Genomic DNA, 22883 nt, shown 5'->3' on the forward strand with positions numbered 1-22883 from the left:
GTGTTAGAGGAGTGCATACTGATGTTATCAGAAAACACTACGAGGTGCATTCAAGTTCTAAGGCCTCCGATTTCTTTCTATTTAACTACTCACCCGAAATCGATTAAACTGGCGTTATTTCTCGACGTAATCGCCCTGCAGACGTACACATTTTTCACAACGCTGACGCCATGATTCCATGGCAGCGGCGAAGGCTTCTTTAGGAGTCTGTTTTGACCACTAGAAAATCGCTGAGGCAATAGCAGCACGGCTGGTGAATGTGCGGCCACGGAGAGTGTCTTTCATTGTTGGAAAAAGCCAAAAGTCACTAGGAGCCAGGTCAGGTGAGTAGGGAGCATGAAGAATCACTTCAAAGTGGTTATCACGAAGAAACTGTTGCGTAACGTTAGCTCGATGTGCGGGTGCGTTGTCTCGGTGAAACAGCACACGCGCAGCCCTTCCCGGACGTTTTTGTTGCAGTTCAGGAAGGAATTTGTTCTTCAAAACATTTTCGTAGGATGCACCTGTTACCGTAGTGCCCTTTGGAACGCAATGGGTAAGGATTACGCCCTCGCTGTCCCACAACATGGACACCATCATTTTTTCAGTACTGGCGGTTACCCGAAATTTTTTTGGTGGCGGTGAATCTGTGTGCTTCCATTGAGCTGACTGGCGCTTTGTTTCTGGATTGAAAAATGGCATCCACGTCTCATCCACTGTCACAACCGACGAAAAGAAAGTCCCATTCGTGCTGTCGTTGCGCGTCAACATTACTCGGCAACATACCACACGGGCAGCCGTGTGGTCGTCCGTCAGCATTCGTGGCACCCACCTGGACGACACTTTTCGCATTTTCAGGTCGTCATGCAGGATTGTGTGCACAGAACCCACAGAAATGCCAACTATGGAGGCGATCTGTTCAACAGTCATTCGTCGATCCCCCAAAACAATTCTCTCCACTTTCTCGATCGTGTCGTCAGACCGGCTTGTGCGAGCCCGAGGTTGTTTCGGTTTGTTGTGACACGATGTTCTGCCTCCATTAAACTGTCGCACCCACGAACGCACTTTCGACACATCCATAACTCCATCACCACATGTCTCCTTCAACTGTCGATGAATTTCAATTGATTTCACACCACGCAAATTCAGAAAACGAATGATTGCACGCTGTTCAAGTAAGGAAAACGTCGCCATTTTAGGTATTTAAAACAGTTCTCATTCTCGCCGCTGGCGGTAAAATTCCATCTGCCGTACGGTGCTGCCATCTCTGGGAAAAAAAAATCGGAGGCCTTAGAACTTGAATGCACCTCGTATTGAATAAACTAAAATCAGAGGATTTAAACTTACATTAAAAACTTTCTGAGGAAGTGGTATGCAAATTTTCAGCATCTCTTATCTATTGTATTACCATATATTCGTTGACACGAAGAGATTGCTTTTTAATTAGCCTTGCCTTTTAATTATTCTTCGACTTTTCAGAGCAGCATTTACTACTTTTATTGGAAATGTAATGGATTTATGTTTACGGTCGTCAGTAACACGTCGTCAAGCAATTATGATGATCTTGGATCAAACACAGGTGACAGTGATCCTCATTGGACGTCATTTTGACAGTTCTTTCAGGCATAGTCAATTACACTTTATAAACATTAATGCGGAGGCAGGGCCCTTCCCGCTGGCCACTGCGAGGATCGTCAACTTATCGTGAACAAACAGTAACTCGAATGACGTTAATTCGTAGTGATTATTGGAGTCCAATGAAAAAGACTTCAACAAGGCTATGGAACTTGAAACCAAAAAGTTGTTCATCGGTGTTGTGCCACTCGAATAAATGGAAACAATACACGGAAGTAATGGAACTCGAACAAAACACATTTACCAAGATTATGGAGTACAAATAAAAGGAAAAAGCCTCTACGTTATGACGTGTGGAGAGGTGTACTCACTGCATTCGGCCTCGTCGGTGCCGTCGACGCAGTCGATGGTCATGTCGCAGCGCTGGTGTGGCGGGATGCAGTAGGTCTTGTTCCAGACGTACTGACCGCACGACAGCTGACCCGGCTCGCAGTCCGGAGGCGCTGCGACACAAAACACAAACTCACTGCGGGCTCGGCACGCTGGGTCTAGGCGCAGCGCTTTGGCAGGTAAGCAGCGAGGTCGGAGCACCGTGGAACGAGAGCAATTAAAGTGGCCAACATACATGTAAAAGAATGCTGAAAAAACATATAGCGTGTTATCGTGTCTGTAGCCTTCTGAGTTGTCTAAAAAACCTTAAAAATATTGGTCCTACGGTAAATCAGTGTCCAGGGGCTTTTTGTCCATGATACACCGTAACGGCAGTTCACCGAATAAGATCACGGCGCATTCAACCACGGCACGCATGCGAAACTGAGAGATGTAGAAATAAGTAAGCGCACAATTGAAGAATAGAAAAATAGGACCTAATCGGGCACACGTTGGATTCTGGACTCCAAATTCTGAGGAAGTGGCCCCTCTTCTAGCATCAATTTACAGTAGATGTCTCGAACAATAGAGGGTGACAGTTGCCTGGCAACAAGGCGCAAGTCATAGCAGTCTATAGGGAAGGTTGCCAGATCAACAAGCACAACTGTGGACCCATCTCGCCGCTATGATTCTTGTAGAATCATGGAACATACGCTTTGTGACAAAAAAGTCAGTCAAGCTGTTGATATACTTTCCGGGATGTGAGGTCGTGGTCCAAGAACTTTTCTGCTCGTTACGTTTCGTCCAGAACTGCGCTGGACTTCCTCAGAGGCGCTGCTCCGCTGAGTCTTGCCGAGCGACTTATATATTGTGAGAAACGGGGCGTGGTTTAGGTGACACGTGATGAGCAGTGATAATCCATAGCAAAGATAAGCTGACTATCGATTACCACCTTGTCAAAGATAAAAACTGGTAGCGATATATGGACAGTGGCTCTACAAAATTGCTAAGTTTCATAGCCTCCTCTTTCCTATTAAAATTATCGTGATGTTTATAAATTTCGATAGCTTCTCTATATAGCCGTGGATAGTAATTTAACGTTGTAGATAAAACTTCGGTATCCGAAAACTTCACTTGGTGGTTGCCTGGTTGAAGAGCATGTTCCGCTACAGCTGACTTTTCTATTTTTCCAAGTCGACAAAGACTTTTATGCTCTTTCAGTCGCGTGTTTACGCTTCTTTTGGTAGTACCAATGTAAACTTTACCACAGGTACATGGAATTTTATACACACCACATGTCGACAGGGGAGGGAGTTTATCCTTCACAGATCGTAGTACTTGACTTATTTTCTTTGTTGGTTTAAAGATCGGTTTTATGTCATGTTTTCGTAAAATCTTACCGATCCGATCTGTTACTTTTTTAATAATTTTTTTTAATTTCCTGAACGCCTTGGATACAATCAAGTACCGTTGCCTCGTAGACTAGATACTGCACTTGCACTAGATTGTCGTTCGGTCAGTTCTTCAGCACTGCAAAAACAAACATAATGTCTGATGAGATAGCCGCAATCACTGGTTTTTACAATGTTTTGCTGCGTGACGCAGCATGTGAAGGTTGGTGTATATGGACGGGTTACTCCTGCAACCGAAATTGCAGACCTGAAGATGGTTCTAGAGGAACCGAAACCGGTCATGCAAATGAACATTTTTTGCAGTCAAGACGGATTATAAATAACAATTTGTAACGCCGGAAATGCATATCCTCCTATTTCCATCTATTGTACTATTTTTTTTTCCTTGCTTTGTTACCTCAAGATATGACATTTCTGTCTCTTTGTATATTGTAATTGTTTTACTATTTGTATATTTATGCATTTATGTCGATGTATAATTGGTTTGTTTCGTAAATATTATTTGTATTTTTACGCTGGGTCTTGCCTAGGGAAAACTGCTATCGAACGATTACGTCGATAGGTCGTGTGAAGAATCAAAGTGTGTAGGATCTTTGGTAGTGTTAACTCTGCCGCGTGGAGCGCGGGCTGAGAGAAGGAGTGTGGCGGGAGTAGCGAGTGGAGCAGGTGTGTTGTGTGACGCTCCCGCGAGTTGCCGCGCTTTCGGGGTTTGGCAGCATGTAATTGCGCTCGACTTGCGATGATAGTTTCTGACATGGTGTCGCGGACGGGAAACATTAACTAGCGCACATCAAGAGCCCGTTTCGTCTGGTGACCGTGTCGAGAAGAAGGCGCGCCAACATCCAGCTTCTGCAACAGCGACGGCCGACAATGAGTGACTGTCGCCACCTCCTCGATCGACGGCTTCAAACCTTCAATCAACCATCAAGGAAGACTGGAAGCAAGTAAAGTTTTAGAACTGTATGGCAGACCTCAGCTTTTCAAACTGTACCATTTTCGTAACTATAATAACAGCAACTTAGCATGAACCTTTGTTGCTCATTGTCCCAATTGCATTACCAAGCAGGGTCCCTTCCTTTTCCGTAATGAACCCGAGTGTCGTTGAAATTTAAACGCCAGCACTAAAGTAATATAGCTAATTCTATTTCACTGCTTTAATTTCAAAGTTCAGTTAGCTGGCTACAATATTCAGATTACACAAGCACAAATTAAGAGTGCGAGTTTTGTTATCGTATTTTAGCTTACCTGTGACTGCAGCTCAGCTTGGTACGTACTAAATTTTACTATTGTTAATTGTTCAGAATCATTTAATTCAAGTTCAAAGTTAAATCTCTTATTTCCAAATTGCGTAGATTCAAGTAGTTTTTTTGAAATGATTGTTGAGGTAGTCCAAGACTAACCGTATTTTACTGAATTTCGATGTGCTTCAGAAAGAAAGCTCACTATTAACTTCAGTCACTAAATTAACTTTCGATTTTCCGGTTTTATTAATTCTTTGCTAAATTAAGTCAGGGTGTAGCGAAATTTATTACTTCTGACAAACTTTCAGTTTTCACACTACACGTGTCAACCTTCAGTTGCCACGCTTCTAGTGCTAATTATATGTGTAATAACCTTTCTTTTTCAGTTACTATAGTAATTGTCCTTAGGACTGGCGACCGTGATTTCCCCCAAATCTCAAATACCTAATTACCGCTAGTTAATTGTTAACGTAACGGCTGCACATTTACTTTCTTTATTAACTTTACCCCTTTTAAAAATTAATTTCCACCAGTTTCATTAGCACATTTCCTTTCATTTAGATGTAACCCTTTCCTCCCTCTTTACCGACAGCTTAACTTCGGTGACGATTGCTTTTCCAAAACTCCCATTAGGTACACGCGGTTTCATCTTTCACTGTCATTAAGGTCGGTAAGTGAGGGGGAGGTTACACGTGGCGACCTGGTGACAGGACAATCTTCAGATTTGAGGTTGTTCTGGACACGAATTTTGCATTGTGCGAATCTCGTAACAAAGTATTGGTTACGTACATGCCGTTACGTCAGCGAGAATAAGTAGTGGGAGTAATCCTAATTATATTTGAGATTTGGCATTTATATTGAAAATTATTAAAATGAGTGAAGGCAACAATTGCCAAAATTTGGTAGACTTGGATACGGAACAATCGGTCGAACAGTGGGAAACGCGCACCGCGGTACCCATTGTTCAGGGGCAGGCGGCTAGCATGAAAGACGCGACCGCCGAAACGCAACAAAGAGCAGAAATGGAATTCCAAACTTTAGAAAATGTTTCGGAATCGGAAGTGAAAATCAAACCTGAATCCCTTTATGACGAATACGGGGGGACAATTAAAGAGGAAGCCGCTACGGAAGTGGAACCGGTAGTTTTCGGGAATTTAACTGATTTATTGAATGTTTTGATTAACGAAATCAAGAGTCAATCGGCCAAGCTAGACAATCAGAACAAAGCTATTAACGTTGTTAACAACAATGTTGGAGTTGTTAATACAAAAGTTGATAAAATCAAAGAAGATATTGTTGTAATTAATACCGAAATCGGTAATCTTAAACAGGAAATGATAGGCGTTCAGGCGGAAATTGCGAGCATAAATACTCGTTTTGATTCCGAAATTAGCAGAATCGAGAAAAGTGTAGGAGAAGCAGTTGCTCCGATCATCGAGAATAAGGTGACGGAACAAATTCAATTAGTGAAAAAAGAGGATCAACAGAAGGTGGAAACTTTAAAGGCTTTAGTGTCCGAAGTAGACACTAAAGTGAGGGAGCAGGCTAATACCTGCGAAGAGAAAAAGAGGGAGGTGGAAACGCTTGCGACAACCACTTGCCAAGTAATTACGAGAGTGTCGGAATTAGAAAAGAAACTTGACGAAAAACAGAGCTATGTGCCAATCTGTGCACATAGTTCGGAATTGTTGACGAAAGAGGAGCGGTTCGACCCCTTGAAAAAAGGCGGTATACACGCGACGGATTTCATTAAAAATTGTGAAAGAGTTTTACCCAGATCATGGACTAATGAGAGAAAAATTAATGCGGTTATTGATGTGCTGGCTGGTGATGCCAAGCGTTGGGGCATAAACCTCAACATTACGAACCTGACTTTTGACGAGTTTAAAAATTTGTTTCTGGCTGAATACTGGTCAGAGCAAAAACAGCAAAGTGTTTGGCACGAATTTGTCGTATCGAGGCCTTTCGATGCGAATTCGCGCGGCTCGATGAAGGAGTTTTGTGAGGGCTGGATCCGCAAGTTGGAATATTTGCGTGATCGCCGCACGGAATCCGAAATAGTCTGGGAACTCTACAAGAAGCTTCCAGATGATACAAAACGCTACGTAGGAAGCAATTATAGGACAGTGAATGATTTCCTGGAAAGAGTTGAGGACGAGGACAATTGGCGCAATAATCGCGACAGTGGTAGAGGCCGTGGTAACAATAACGAGTACCACAGCAACCACAACAATGATAACCATGGGAATAATGCATACCGCAGCAATAACAATAATGGTTCGAACCGTAATAACAATCGGTACAATGCAAATAATAACAGGAATGACAGAAACCAGTATCATACTAACGTGATACGGGCTTCACAGAATAGTAATAACGCCAGAGGGTGTGATCAGCCACCTCAGCAGCATCCGGGGAGCGTATCTGCTGGGACGAGACAGGGAAACCATTAGCCGCGCCGGTGAGGGGCCGAGCGGGCGTGGAGAAATTTTGGCGGCCCAATAACAAGAGAAAACCCAGGTGTCGCCGTTATGAAAATTCCGTATGGAATAATCAACGGCGGGAGAGTGTGCCAGTGTTAAGAGAAAAGAGTGCGCCCACAAGTAGTAGATCAGCTGTATACACGGCAGTAGAAAATACATTCGCTGTCAGTGAGAACAATTTAAGTAGTGTTCCGGAAATCGATCATAAAGTGGCAGCTGTAATACCCACAGCGGAACTGGAGATTGAGTTTAAGAATGATTCGCAATTGTTGAGAGAAGATGAGATGTCGGATAACACGTCCGTCATCGAGCGAGGGGATGCAGAGAGGGATGAGGTCTGGTTAAGGCAGTTCGGTCGCTTATACGACGAACTAAGAGATTATAGGGGTCTGTATGGGAGAAGTGTTTATGGGGAGCGCGTGCAGGATTTTCCGCGTCTCGTCCCGCAGGAAGATAGTGTTTGTGAAATGATAGAAAGTTCTGGCCCTAATCGGCAGACTTTACTAGAAATAGTTGATGTTAAGGGGGAGCACGAGCAAGATTCGTCGTGTTTCGTCCCGCAGGAGTTAGATGTTGAAATAGTAACGGAAAGTTCTGGCCCTAACCGGCAGACCTTACCGAAAGTTTCAGTGGTAGAAGTAACCGACCCATCCGACGCAAACCTCCAGTTTAAACATTGCGAGAGTATTAAGGAGAAAGATTGCGAAAATTTTAGTGATAGCCGGACACGATTGGTAGAAAAGCACATAGATTACAACGTGTATGAGGTTAGAGCTGACATTATACGGTCAGACGATAGCAGTGTGGGTTGCGCAGATCTAGCGGAAGTAATTGCAGAAACTACTGGACACATTCCTCCAGGTAGATTGGCGGATGAGATTAATCTGACCAAAGTGGAATCAACGAAGGTGACGATTAATGAATTGATAGCAAAGCAACACTCACTAGTTGACGAGTTACAGGAAAAGGTTTCGGTATTGGAGGCGAAGCTACAGGCTAAGCCTCAGGACAAACGTGTTGAAATTAAAACTGTATGTGAACAGAGGCTGAAAAAGCCGCCAGATAAGCCGGATTTAGGGTCAAAGCCGGATGGTTTTTTCTGGAATGACCTGGATATAGACGAGGATTTACTGTGGGAAAATAAAGAGACAGCCGAGGACAAGTGTAGACAGATAGTAGTGTCTGTTAATATGCATGACCTACAACTAAACGTGTTGATTGACACCGGTGCAGAATTGAGTGCTGTATCTGGGAAAATATTTGAGTTACTGAAAGACAGACCTGGCATCGTAGTTATGCCAGTAGCAGGAGTGAAAATTATCGGTGCTACTGGGAAGGCCTGTAAACCGGTCACAAAACAGATTTTTGTCAACTTCGAAATATGTGGGGCACGATTTGAACAAGAGTTTGTCGTCGTGCCAGACTTGACTACGGAAGTAATTATCGGGTTAGATTGGCTATTAAAGTACCGTGCAGTGATTAATTGCGAAAGTAAAACTTTGACATGTACGTCACTAGATAAAACAATAGTAGTTGGTTTTGACGAGGCAGGAGACGGTGTGCATAGGCAATACCAGCCTATACACATTGTTAACTGGCCGGATGACATTGACGTAGGAATGAATTTGAACTGCCGTAACGTGAGGAATTTCGGCAGTGACAAAAGTGTAGAAAGTGAATTGGAAGAGATAATCAAATTCCCTCCACGGATTGACATTAGTATTGGTGTGAAAAAAGATCGTTTGCGAGAAGTAATGAAGCTAAAAGCCGATGCTCGCATACGTCGTCATGACGCTAAAACGCGTTTTGCTAAGTTTGCAATCGGAGACTTAGTACTTGTAAAAGCTTATGAGAAATCGAGCGAGATAGACAATGAAATCTCTAAATTTAAGTTTGTTTATAATGGGCCATATAAAGTCATTGGTATACCTCACACAAATGCTTATTGCTTATAGTATCCAAGCTCTGGAAAACGATTAGGTATACGGAATATTGTAGACTTGAAATTGTACCAACCTAGGATCGATTAATACCACACAATGGGTAATTTGTACAGTATGTAAATATAGAGTGTAAGATTTAAGGATGTGCTATGTTACGATGCTTTTGCCTGACCTAGAGGTCATTAAAGAAGTTGTAATTAATAAGTAATTAATTTTGACTAAATGATTTAAGAGTAACTGATTAGTAATCATCTGAAAAATCCAAGCTGCTAGTTTAAGTTTTCAGCTGAGTCACAGTAGATTAAGCAATGTAAATATGATTTTGTAACTTTCTGTAATATTTCATGAATGTGTGTTTTTATTAGTCATTGCCGATGTACTTAGACGCTGTTTTAAGTTTCAGGCTAGTACATGCGTGTGATGATGGACAGTGTTGAGTTATCCACTGTGATAGTATTAAGGGACTCCTTGAGATTACTCGGGAGTGAGTTTTTCCTAAAGAATTCAGTCAAACGGACGTTCTGGAAACGCCGTTACAAGGGGGAGTGAGATCAAGCGTGCCGCACCGGCGGGCGCAACAATAATGGAAAGACCGAGCCGCTGTCGGCTCTTGTGTCGCTGTCGGCTCTTGTTCCGCTGTCGGCATTCTTTGTACTCGCGAGTACGGAATGTGGAGTTGCTTTTTTTCCCGGACAGCTGATGTGAAAGGATTCTGCTGTCAATATTTATGTTTTATTTTATCTGCTGTATATTATTTTCTTGTTTAGCGTTAATTGGACATGACGAGAATATTAATTATGAAAAGGTTACATAAAATTGTGTATTCTATGCAATTAATTATTAGTTTGCGTATTTTGATATACCTGTTTTTTATGACCATGTACTCTGATCAATTTTGCAAATAGTATTCCATTTTTTTATAGTGTTACGAATTTTAATGATTTTGGAATAGCTAAACCATTTTCTATGTTTTCTATGAATTTTGATATGTTGTCAACCTGTTTTATTTTGTGCAAGATGACAGAGTGGAATAAGATTAGGAGTGTCTCCACTCAATTATTATTGTCTAAAAATTGGTTTATGATTAATTAGACGAATGCTAAATTTTTTTGATGTTTTGAGCATATGCATTTCCGCTGTTTCTTTTTTGGGACATTTTCTGAGTCTGTTTACGTTACACGAACATCCTCAGACAATGTGGGGCACGTGTAACGCCGGAAATGCATATCCTCCTATTTCCATCTATTGTACTATTTTTTTTTCCTTGCTTTGTTACCTCAAGATATGACATTTCTGTCTCTTTGTATATTGTAATTGTTTTACTATTTGTATATTTATGCATTTATGTCGATGTATAATTGGTTTGTTTCGTAAATATTATTTGTATTTTTACGCTGGGTCTTGCCTAGGGAAAACTGCTATCGAACGATTACGTCGATAGGTCGTGTGAAGAATCAAAGTGTGTAGGATCTTTGGTAGTGTTAACTCTGCCGCGTGGAGCGCGGGCTGAGAGAAGGAGTGTGGCGGGAGTAGCGAGTGGAGCAGGTGTGTTGTGTGACGCTCCCGCGAGTTGCCGCGCTTTCGGGGTTTGGCAGCATGTAATTGCGCTCGACTTGCGATGATAGTTTCTGACATGGTGTCGCGGACGGGAAACATTAACTAGCGCACATCAAGAGCCCGTTTCGTCTGGTGACCGTGTCGAGAAGAAGGCGCGCCAACATCCAGCTTCTGCAACAGCGACGGCCGACAATGAGTGACTGTCGCCACCTCCTCGATCGACGGCTTCAAACCTTCAATCAACCATCAAGGAAGACTGGAAGCAAGTAAAGTTTTAGAACTGTATGGCAGACCTCAGCTTTTCAAACTGTACCATTTTCGTAACTATAATAACAGCAACTTAGCATGAACCTTTGTTGCTCATTGTCCCAATTGCATTACCAAGCAGGGTCCCTTCCTTTTCCGTAATGAACCCGAGTGTCGTTGAAATTTAAACGCCAGCACTAAAGTAATATAGCTAATTCTATTTCACTGCTTTAATTTCAAAGTTCAGTTAGCTGGCTACAATATTCAGATTACACAAGCACAAATTAAGAGTGCGAGTTTTGTTATCGTATTTTAGCTTACCTGTGACTGCAGCTCAGCTTGGTACGTACTAAATTTTACTATTGTTAATTGTTCAGAATCATTTAATTCAAGTTCAAAGTTAAATCTCTTATTTCCAAATTGCGTAGATTCAAGTAGTTTTTTTGAAATGATTGTTGAGGTAGTCCAAGACTAACCGTATTTTACTGAATTTCGATGTGCTTCAGAAAGAAAGCTCACTATTAACTTCAGTCACTAAATTAACTTTCGATTTTCCGGTTTTATTAATTCTTTGCTAAATTAAGTCAGGGTGTAGCGAAATTTATTACTTCTGACAAACTTTCAGTTTTCACACTACACGTGTCAACCTTCAGTTGCCACGCTTCTAGTGCTAATTATATGTGTAATAACCTTTCTTTTTCAGTTACTATAGTAATTGTCCTTAGGACTGGCGACCGTGATTTCCCCCAAATCTCAAATACCTAATTACCGCTAGTTAATTGTTAACGTAACGGCTGCACATTTACTTTCTTTATTAACTTTACCCCTTTTAAAAATTAATTTCCACCAGTTTCATTAGCACATTTCCTTTCATTTAGATGTAACCCTTTCCTCCCTCTTTACCGACAGCTTAACTTCGGTGACGATTGCTTTTCCAAAACTCCCATTAGGTACACGCGGTTTCATCTTTCACTGTCATTAAGGTCGGTAAGTGAGGGGGAGGTTACAAATTCTTAAGTATTGTTCGTCTATCTGGAGTCCTTACCATGTTGAATTAACGAAAGAGATAGCAAAGATGCAGAGAAGAGGTGCTCTGAATGAGATTTTCACCCTGCAGCGGAGTGTGCGCTGATATGAAACTTCCTGGCAGATTAAAACTGTGTGCCAGACCGAGACTCGAACTACCTGGAAGGTAGGAGACGAGGTACTGGCACAAGTAAAGCTGTGAGGACGGGGCGTGAGTCGTGCTTGGGTAGCTCAGTTGGTAGAGCACTTGCCCGCGAAAGGCAAAGGTCCCGAGTTCGAGTCTCGGTCCGGCACACAGTTTTAATCTGCCAGGAAGTTTCAAGAGTTGCACTACCTGTTGCAAGTTTCTTCAGTCAGTGCGAGACTGTAATTGATGGCCATCGAACTATAGTGGAGAGAGTCATTCTGCATTGTGAAAAGACTTGTTCAGAAAATTTGGAGAATCCATTTCCAAAGTACACTACTTCCTCTCCAACACACAGTTCATGTCGCTAAAACTAAGAGAAATTCCGGAACGTACAGACAGGTAACGTCCCACTTGTGATTCCTTAAACAATCGAAGTGGCATGAATGAAACAGCTTGAAACGTCTGTTTACTAAACAAATTAATTACTGTGCTAAATATTTGACATCAAGCCTGTAAAACCTTTATGGTGGATGACGCAAAACCATAATTATGTTGGTTCAGAAAAGGTTCAGATGGCTCTGAGCACTATGGGACTTAACATCTGAGGTCATCAGTCCCCTAGAACGTAGAACTACTTAAACCTAACTAACCTAAGGACATCACACACGTTCATGCCCGAGGAAGGATTCGAACCTGCGACCGTAGCGACCGCGCGGTTCCAGACTGAAGCGCCTAGAACCGCTCGGCCACAGCGGCCGGCTCTAATTATGTTGGTTTTCTTAGTTTCGATTCACACACAGACTAATGAAAACGTTTATTACGTCATATCTGGTACTCTATGTGTCCTACAGTGATAAAGTTTGCAGGCACATTCAGCGGTACATGTGGCTAGTATCTGCAAACTGTGCTGCGAATAGAGTTATTAGTACAGAAATGATATTCTTGAATGTATTTTTGTTCTGTCGTTGCGACTTCAAAAATGCGAATTTTTTTCCACCATATGCGTTTCGCTTTATTGAGGTAAAGCGTCATCAGTGGTCTGTAATTAAGTTCCTTACATTCTGATTTGCTTTAAGATCGAAAACAGTTCGTTAACAATATGTTGGTTAGTACTTACGATTTTCGATTGATTTCTCGCTTACAGACACCAAAAAAAAAAAAAAAAAAAAAAAAAAATCCTCTAGCTAGTAGACGGCATTTCCCGATGTAAGAGAGAAATCAAGCGAAAATCACCATAAGTACAAACCAACATATTGTTAACGAACTGTCTTCGAATTTAAAAGCAAATCAAAATGTAAGGAACTTAATTACAGATCACTGATGACGCTAAGCACGGAATGAGAAAGAACGGCTGTAGCGATCAAAGGTTAATCTTTCCGATACATTTATGGTTTTAGTTGCTTCGAGTTAAAATGCTGTCGCTCACAGCTGTACGTAATAGGTCTGTGAAGGTGCAGCGGTACGGGTCAAATCGCGCATAATGCGTCGTCTGCAAAATTCATATGTGGCCGTGTGGGAGCTGTGTCCGCCCCGCAAAATCCGAGCGTCGCGGCTGGCGCCGAATGGTGATATGAATTTATTAGCGGCCAGGCACGTTACTGTTTAATGCGGTCTACCGCCGCCCGCGGCGCTGTTGCAGCTGCTCGCCGCTTATGGCGTCGAACACCAACTGACACACCGCCTCATGCATGTGCCCGGCCCGTAGCGTACGCAGCTTGGTTGCTTAGTTAGATATAGGTACCATATTAATGACAAACGTTATGATATGGAACGTGTTAACTGAAAGAAAATGGTGCATATGCTTCTCCGAAAATATATTTTGTGATTTGGTTAAGGCTTTCGATAAGTTATAATGTGGCAGGGGTAAAATACAGGAAGCGAAAGGCTATTTACAATTTGTACAGAAACCAGATGGCAGTTATAAGAGTCGAGGCATATGAAAGGGAAGCAGTGGTTGGGAAGGGAGTGAGACAGGGTTGTAGCCTCTCCCCGGTGTTATTCAATCTGTATATTGAGCAAGGAGTAAGGAAAACAAAAGAAAAATTCGGAGTAGGTATTAAAATCCATGGAGAAGTAATAAAAACTTTGAGGTTCGCCGATGACATTGTAATTCTGTCAGAGACAGCAAAGGACTTGGAAGAGCAGTTGAACGGAATGGACAGTGTCTTGAAATGAGGATATAAGATGAACATCAACAAAAGCAAAGCCGGCCGGGGTGGCCGAGTGGTTCTAGGCGCTACAGTCTGGAACCGCGCGACCGCTACGGTCGCAGGTTCGAATCCTGCCTCGGGCATGGATGTGTGTGATGGCCTTAGGTTAGTTAGGTTTAAGTAGTTCTAATTTCTAGGGGACTGATGACCTCAGAAGTTAAGTCCCATAGTGCTCAGAGCCATTTGAACAAAAGCAAAACTAGGATAATGGAATGTAGGCGAATTAAGTCGGGTGATGCTGAGGGAATTAGATTAGGAAATGAGACACTTAAAGTAGTAAAAGAGTTTTGCTATTTGGGGAGCAAAGTAACTGATGATGGTCGAAGTAGAGAGTATATAAAATGTAGACTGGCAATGGCAAGGAAAGCGTTTCTGAAGAGAGAAATTTCTTAACATCGAGTACAGATTTAGGTGTCAGGAAGTCATTTCTGAAAGTATTTGTATGGAGTGTAGCCATGTATGGAAGTGAAACATGGACGATAATTAGTTTGGACAAGAAGAGAATAGAAGCTTTCGAAATGTGGTGCTACAGAAGAATGCTGAAGATTAGATGGGTAGATCACATAAATAATGAGGAGGTATTGAATAGAATTGGGGAGAAGAGGAGTTTGTGGCACAACTTGACTAGAAGAAGGGATCGGTTGGTAGGACATGTTCTGAGGCATCAAGGGATCACCAATTTAGTATTGGAGGGCAGCGTGGAGGGTACAAATCGTAGAGGGAGACCAAGAGATGAATACACTAAGCAGATTCAGAAGTATGTACGTTGCAGTAGGTACTGGGAGATGAAGAAGCTTGCACAGGATAGAGTAGCATTGAGAGCTGCATCAAACCAGTCTCAGGAATGAAGGCCACAACAGTGAGTAGATACCATACTTCATCTCTACACAGAAGCCAATGCGTATGAAGTTCATGTAGGCCCCATAGCAACTAATGGTCAGAGTTAGAAGCCATCAGACACAGACCACAGGGTTCCATTTCGGGTCCTCTGTTTCTGACTTACATAAATGATTAATGCACTGTTAGAAGATGCATTTCTTTCATTTCTGTAGATGATACAAACGTAGGAATAAAAAATAGTACTATTTCTCTTACTGAAAAGGTAGTTAACGAAATATTTGAACACAAAAATCCATCAGATTAACATAAAATCTGGACAAAATTCAGTGCATAAATTTCAGTATTTCTCTCTATAATGATAATCAACACGGGCACTGAAATAGGAGAAGCAAAAAGCGTTAAGTTTTGGAACCACAGATTACAACTTTCATCTGCAACTCAAAACGCTACTGAAGTGAATCGAACATTTTATTTTTGTGAGTAGGTTGGTAAAGAGGTATTTAGCTCTTGATTTTTGTACCAAAGCTTCACTAGAGAGCGCTGTAGATCATTTTAACCTCAAGTATTTCGCTCCTTCTTGTGCTAAAACTTTGCCTCTCGTTCTGTGTGTCTCTCTTACCCTGAAACTCAAATGAATTGTTGACAAGTAATGTCATCAGCGAATAAATGTACTCTGGGGTGGCGGTTAATATTCTCAACGGCTCAAACTGATGCCTGCATGTTGTGCTTTGTACCTCACACATTATTCTAATTACTTCCTTCTGTGTAACAAGTGTTTCTTTGTCTAAGTGGGAAATCACGTCAAAATATGATACAAAATGATATTAACGATTGAAAATAGGTCCCAAAAACTGGCGATCAATCATGTCTAAACGTTTTAGCAGATCTACAATATTCCAGTATATATTTCATCAGTATGCGCTTCCAGTAACTTAGAACCTCCTACACTGGCAATGACAATTCCATGTTGGTAAAAATATAAATTGTCTTCAGTCCACATTGCTGTGCGTTACTAGGAAGGGTCCTTTTGGAGATGATATGCCCTTGTCTTCCTCTTACACATCCCATAAACTCGAATCTAATTACCTCATTGTTTCTACTCTTATTTCCCATTCTGGTATGCTGCCACACCTACACCAACAATCACACCAACACTAAACCTTGACACTCCCCATCGTCTCCCTACGCAGTTTTAACATACTCCCTTGTCCAGACAACGATACCCGCCGCAATGGCTTTTACCCAACCCATCAGACCCAACCCACACCCTACCCTCCACCGCATCAGGGTCCCTTTTACCCCAGCGATCCTCGTCATAACGATGGTCTACTCACTTTCATAATCACACCTATCCCAAACATCACGTTTCCCTACCACCCACCCGTGGTACCAACCCTGCCGTTCCACTGATACGCCACACTTTGCACCACTAGAACAACCTACCAGAAACCTTCCCCCTTTCCCCACCGGTGCAGGTCTTTTTGTTATGGTGCACGTAAGTTTTATCAGGTTTTCTCTTAAAAGTTGAGTTTTTTGCCTTCTTTCTTTTTAAATACCATTACCGCGTAGTCGTCATTTTAGTAACTTTAAAAACAATGTAAATCTTCTTCTAATATGCTGCCGATCATGGAAACCACTCCATCATGAAGACGGAGTGAAACAAACGTCAAATTCGCATGAAGTGAAAAAGTGAACAATATGATTGCGGATGCAAGTAATTAGCATTTCAGCACAACCACAAAAAGGTAGTAGGAGAACGTCATCTACGTTCCCTATATAAGGAAAGGCTAGGCAGAGGATTTCTGTACATGACAATGCCAAGACCATGGCTTATCGAGACTGGAATTTATCGTTCCATGATATTCCTGCTGGCTTTGTTCAGTATCCCCTGATTGTCATGTGGATATGAAATCTATTGGATCCTTAAGTCCGTACTCCACACCATGCCGGATCTCAACAGCCCCACTCGACTAGCACCTGAGAGGGCAGAATTATTGTTCACGCGACCGAGAAGAATCGTCTACGTGAGGCGCCTTCAGTCACGAAACGAGTTCGTTTCCATCAAGCTATATATTCTCATGTACAGTGCGACAACGTTTGGAGTGCTTCGGACTGTCAGCATGGCAACCGTTGTTGCGGCTTTCACTGACGCACATAGCACAGGGGGGGGGGGGGGGGGGGGGTATCGAGGGTGGAGGCTCTAGGACTCAGGAGTGACATCACACCATCTTTTCATACGAGTTCCAGTTTTTTGTTCAGCATCACCATGGACGTATCAGTGTTTGGAGAATCCGAGAAGAACGAAAATTGCCAGATTGCATTAATCATAATCATAACGACGTAGGTCTTGGTGTGATGGTCCGCGGGTTCCATTCGGTTACACAACGCGATCTGGTTCGCATAGTTGCTAATTCGGACGGCAGTTGTTGCATTTCTAAAGCGTTAAGGCCAGTGTGTGTGCCCTATCTTCGAGGTCACGGTAATGTTACCTTCCAACAAGATAACGCAAGACCGCATGACAATAAAAAGGGTGTTCGGCTGTTGCGGTTGTCTTCACTCGGAGACGGCTGCCTCCTGCCCTGCCGCCTGTCTCGATCTCGGGAGGCCCCATCCCGTGGCCACCGGCCGGCCGATACCTCGGTGTGACGCCGGACAGGCGTCTCCCCTGGCTGCCGCACATCCGAGACATCAGGGGGCGGGCGATTGGGCGTCTCCGGGCGCTCTACCCGCTGCTGAACCCGACATCCACCCTCCCCCCTCGGCACGGCCTGACCGTGTACTTGGCCCTCGTCCGGCCGGTCCTCGAGTACGCCGCCGTCGTGTGGGGTAATGCCGCTCCGTCGCACGTTGCGATGCTCCAGCGTGTCCAGAATCGGGCGCTGCGACTCGCTCTCCACAAGCCGCCTCGTTACTCCACGAGGCTGCTTCATGAGGAGGCTGGCATCCCGTTGCTGCGGGATCGCATCAGGCAGTCCGCCAGGGCGTTCTATGCCTCTGCAGAACGCTCTGGCAGTCGTCTTATACGCGGACTGGGCCACCCAGTCCACCGCAGGCCGACCACGCGTTGGCCTGATCTGCTGCGGGAGTAGCTTCTTCCGCGGCCCCTTTGACGTTCTTTGACGCAGCGTCCGCCCCCACGCGGACGCTCACATAGGCCAATCCTAACCGTGAGGCCACACAATAGTTCTTGAGGTCCACACAGGAACAGCAGCTTCGCTGCTTAGCCTGTCTCCCTCCTGGTAGATGCAACCAGAGATTTAGAGTGCAGTGCAGTGCAGTGTCTTGGCCAGATTTCTCACCCACTGAAGACACCTGGCATGTTTTGTCAAGAGACTGGCACGCCACCACTGAAGACGCCACTAAGATCGGTGGAGTCTAAATAGAGTTAAAGCATCACAGAATGACGTAGCCGTGTCTACCGTCTATGCTCAATCCAGCTCCATGCCCGGTCGAGTTAGGGGCCTTTTTGGAGCCAGAAACGGCAGCTCTGTGCTCCAAACTTTGCAACATGCCTAAGCCCAAATTACCCAGAACTTTAATCATGTACTCTCCCTGCTGTACTGTATAGGTCTACCCACAACAAGTAAAACTTCGTTATTTGCTATCCTTCCTGATTTATTTATTTACACGTCTAGTTCCATAGGACCAAATTGAGGAGCAAATGGTTCAAATGGTCCTAAGCTCTATGGGACTTAACATCTGAGGTCATCAGTCCCCTAGACTTAGAGCTACTTAAACCTAACTAACCTAAGGACAGCACACACATCCATGCCCGAGGCAGGATTCGAACCTGCGACCGTAGCAGCAGCGCGGTTCCGGACTGAAGCGCCTAGAACCGTCAGTTACTACGAACTGTGACCTCTCTGACACGAAGTCACAAATCCAGTCACATAACTAAGACGATATTCCATAAGCACGTAATTTCACTATAAGCCGCTGGTGTAGTATAGTGTCAAAATCCTTCTGGAAATCCAGAAATACGGAATCTATGTGAAATCTCTAGTCAATGTCACTCAACACTTTATGTGAATAAAGAGCTAGTTGTGTTTCACAAGAACGATGTTTTCTAAGCCCATGTTGACTGTGTGTCAATAGACCGTTTTCTTAGAGGTAATTCATAATGTTCGAACACAATATATGTTCCAGAATCCTGCTGCATATCGACGTTAATGATATGGGCCTGTAAGTAAGTGGATTGCTCCTGCTACCTTTTTTGAATTTTGGTGTGACCTGTGCAACTTTCCAGTCTTTGGGTACGGATCTTTCGTCGAGCAAACGGTTGAATACGATTGTCAAGTATGAAGCTAATGCATCAGCATACTCTGAAAGGAACCTAATTTGTATACAGTCTGGACCAGAAGACTTGTTTTTATTAAGTGATTTAAGTTGCTTCACTACTCCGAGGATATTTACTTCTACGTTACTCATGTTGACAGCTGTTCTCGACTCGAATTCGTCTTCATTTGCGAAGCCATTTCGGAAGGCTATGTTTAGTAACTCTGCTTTGGCAGCACTGTCTTCGATAGTATCTCCATTGCTATCGCGCAGAGAAGACATTGATTGTTTCTTGCCGCTAACAAACTTCACATACGACCAGAATCTCTTTGGATTTTCCAGGTTTCGAGAGAAAGTTTCGTTGTGGAAACTGTTATAAGCATCTCGCATTGAAGTCCGCGCTAAATTTCGAGCTTCTGCAAATGATCGCCAATCTTGGGGATTTTGCGTCTCTTTAAATTTGGCATGTTTTGTTTCGTTGTTTCTGCAGCAGTGTTCTGACCTGTTTTGGGTACCAGGGAGGATCAGCTCCGTCGTTTGTTAATTTATTTGGTATAAATCTCTCAATTGCTGCCAATACTATTTCTCTGAATTCAAGCCACATCTGCTCTACACATATATCATTAATTTGGAAGGAGTGGAGATTGTCTCTCATGAAGGCCTCAAGTAAATTTTTATCTGCGTTTTTGAATAGGTATATTTTTCTTTTATTTTTGGAAGATCGGGGGTTACAATATTCAATCTCGCTACGACAACCCTGTGTTCACTAAACCCTGTATCCGTTTTGATCCTCGTTATTAACTCGGGATTATTTGTTGCTAAGAGGTGTTTTCACAACCGTTTACTATTCGCGTGGGTTCATGAACTAACTGCTCGAAATAATTTTCAGAGAATGCGTTTAGCACTATTTCGGATGATGTTTTACGGGTACCGCCGGAATTAAACATGTATTTTCGCCAACACATCGAGGGTAAATTAAAGTCACCACCAACTATAATCGTATGAGTCGGGAACGTGTTTCAAATCAAGCTCGAGTTTTCTTTGAACCTTTCAGCAACTGCATCATCTGAACTGGAAGGTCGGTAAAAGGATCAAATTATTATTTTATTCCGGTTGCCAACAATGACATCTGCCCATACTAACTCACAGGAACTATCTACTTCAGTTTCGCGACAGGATAAACTGCTTCTAACAGCAACAAACACGCCAGCGCCAACCGTGTTTAGCCTATCCTTTCGTGACACCGTTGGGTTCTCCGCAAAAATTTCGGCTGAGCTAATATCCGGCTTTAGTCAGCTTTCAGTGCCTATAACGATTTCAGCATCAGTGCTTTCTATTAGCGCTTGGAGCTCTGGTACTTCCCCAACACAGCTACGACAATTTACAACTGTTACACCGATGGTTCCTGTATCTACGTTCTTCCTGTGTTCGGCCTGCACCCTTTGTGGCTGAAGCCCTTCATGTGTTTAAAGTTTGACCGTGGCAGAGCATTTAAACAAAACTTCCCACTCCGTAAATATAATTAATGTCAATACAGCTCCTTTACTTTGATCCGCCTGTTTTTTTTTTTTATTTGAACTTCAAATTAGGAATGATGTTTTGCCCCAACCTTTATTATAAACGGTCGTGTCTGAAGCCGGGAATGTTGAACCAGTGCTAGCCCAGAACAAGGAAAAAATATCAGAGTGATATCAGTTCGGAAATCAGCGCTGTTACCTGACTTGGACATACAAACACATGCCCAACAATGAATCGGTTAGTAACTATCTTTTCATGGCAGCGGAAAATTGTGCATCTTCTCAGATTACCGAACAAGAAAAGCTACTCCATTCGTAGGGGGGGGGGGGGGGGCGTTAACGCAGGAGTATAAATTTCCACCTATTCTTCTCGCTTTTGGAGTGTAAATGCAGCTAAATTACCGGTGGGGATCCAGAATACTCTCCGGCGGGCGGGGGAGCCCGAGAGGGAAAGGGCGGAGCAATAATAACAGTGTAGAACAGGGGGCTGGCCTTTCATTGGACCCTCAGCTGGGCTCGAGCGGTCGCCCATTCATTAGGGCGGCTGCGCCGGCGACCACAACCGCTGTAATTACGAGCGCGGTAACGTCGTTACACCGCACCAAACCGCCTAAACCACTACGGGCCGTACGGCGACGAGAGGACACGAAACTGTCTGGCGTAAAGGGATAAACGTGATCGATGTAGTGACGAGACTGGAACAGTAATCTGGCACATTTTCTTCGACAGATATTCACTTACGGAATGGAAGTCGTTAAATCATAACATCTTGCCCGAATGCCACCATACTGATATTCCACTATCTCTATGTCTGTAGGCTGTTTCCAGAATGACGTTTTCACTCTGCAGCGGAGTGTGCGCTGATATGAAACTTCCTGGCAGATTAAAACTGTGTGCCGGACCGAGACTCGAACTAGGGACCTTTGCCTTTCGCGGGCAAGTGCTCTACCAACTGAGCTACCCTTCACGACTCACGCCCCGTCCTCACAACTTTACTTCTGCCAGTACCTCGTCTCCTACCTGAAGTAAAGCTGCGAAGAAGGAACGTGAGTCGTGCTTGGGTAGCTCAGTTGGTAGAGCAATTGCCCGCAAAAGGCAAAGGTCTCGAGTTCGAGTCTCGGTCCGGCACACAGTTCTAATCTGCCAGGAAGTTCTGTAGACTGTGTTTATTAAAATTTTTACATCTACATGTGCATACATACTCGGCAAGCCGTCGTACGGTTCATAGCGGAGGGTATCTTGTACCCCATTACCAGTCTTTCCCTCTCCTGTTCCACTTGCAAATGGGGCGAACGTAAAGCGATTGTCTATAAGCCTCCCTACATCTCCTAATTTCTGTTATGTTGTCTTCGTGATATTTATGTGAAAGTTTCGTTGGCGGCAGCAGAATCGTACTGCAGTCAGCTGCATATGCCGGTTGTCCAAATTTTCTCAATAGTTCAGTTGCAGAAGCCTCTCCGTAATACTTACGTGTTGATCGAACCTACCCGTAACAAATCTAGCAGATCGCCTTTGGATTGCTTCTACGATGGTTGGAAGTTTAATAGTGGCAACAATTTATTTACAGTTCGTGCTTCAAAGTTTTAATGACCTTCAAAGTAGTCACCACCATTGTGTACAACCCGTTGCCAGCGATGTGGAAGTCGTAGGATACTCTTAGCAGTGCCAGTTGTGTTGACAGCTCGAGCGGCGCGGTCTATTGCCCGACGAATTTGTAGCAGATCTGAAGCGAATGCCGTGAAGTGTTTCCTTCAGTTTAGAAATCGAGTTGAACTCACGAGGGCTTAAGTCAGGGGAGTGCAGTAGGTGGTATAGCACTTAGCAGCCCCATCCGTCAAAGAAATCAGTAACAGCTTGCACTTTTCGTGCTGGAGCATTGTCCTGCAAAATGATGGTCAGGTCCTGCAGAAAGTGTCATAACTTGTGTCTCCAAGCTGGTCGTAGGTTTTGTTCCAAAAATGAGAAGCATTGAGACAGAAGTGATTACACTTTCTGCAGGACCTGACCGTCATTTTGCAGGACAATGCTCAAGCATGTACAGTGCAAGCTCTTACTGATAGAATTGGAAGGAAAATCAGCATTG

At 43.5% G+C, this 22883-nt stretch overlaps 1 protein-coding gene across 1 annotated transcript in view; it reads right to left on the bottom strand.

The window, feature by feature from the left end:
- Positions 1–22883, bottom strand: part of LOC126176760 (low-density lipoprotein receptor-related protein 2) — a 235558-nt gene that overhangs the window by 180130 nt on the left and 32545 nt on the right. The window contains exon 2 of the mRNA XM_049923928.1: positions 1926–2057. Within this exon, the coding sequence (XP_049779885.1) occupies positions 1926–2057 (132 nt within the window). The remainder of the gene's footprint in view (positions 1–1925; positions 2058–22883) is intronic.

The sequence above is a fragment of the Schistocerca cancellata genome, chromosome 3, assembly GCF_023864275.1.
Source record: "Schistocerca cancellata isolate TAMUIC-IGC-003103 chromosome 3, iqSchCanc2.1, whole genome shotgun sequence".
NCBI classification, from domain to species: domain Eukaryota; kingdom Metazoa; phylum Arthropoda; class Insecta; order Orthoptera; family Acrididae; genus Schistocerca; species Schistocerca cancellata.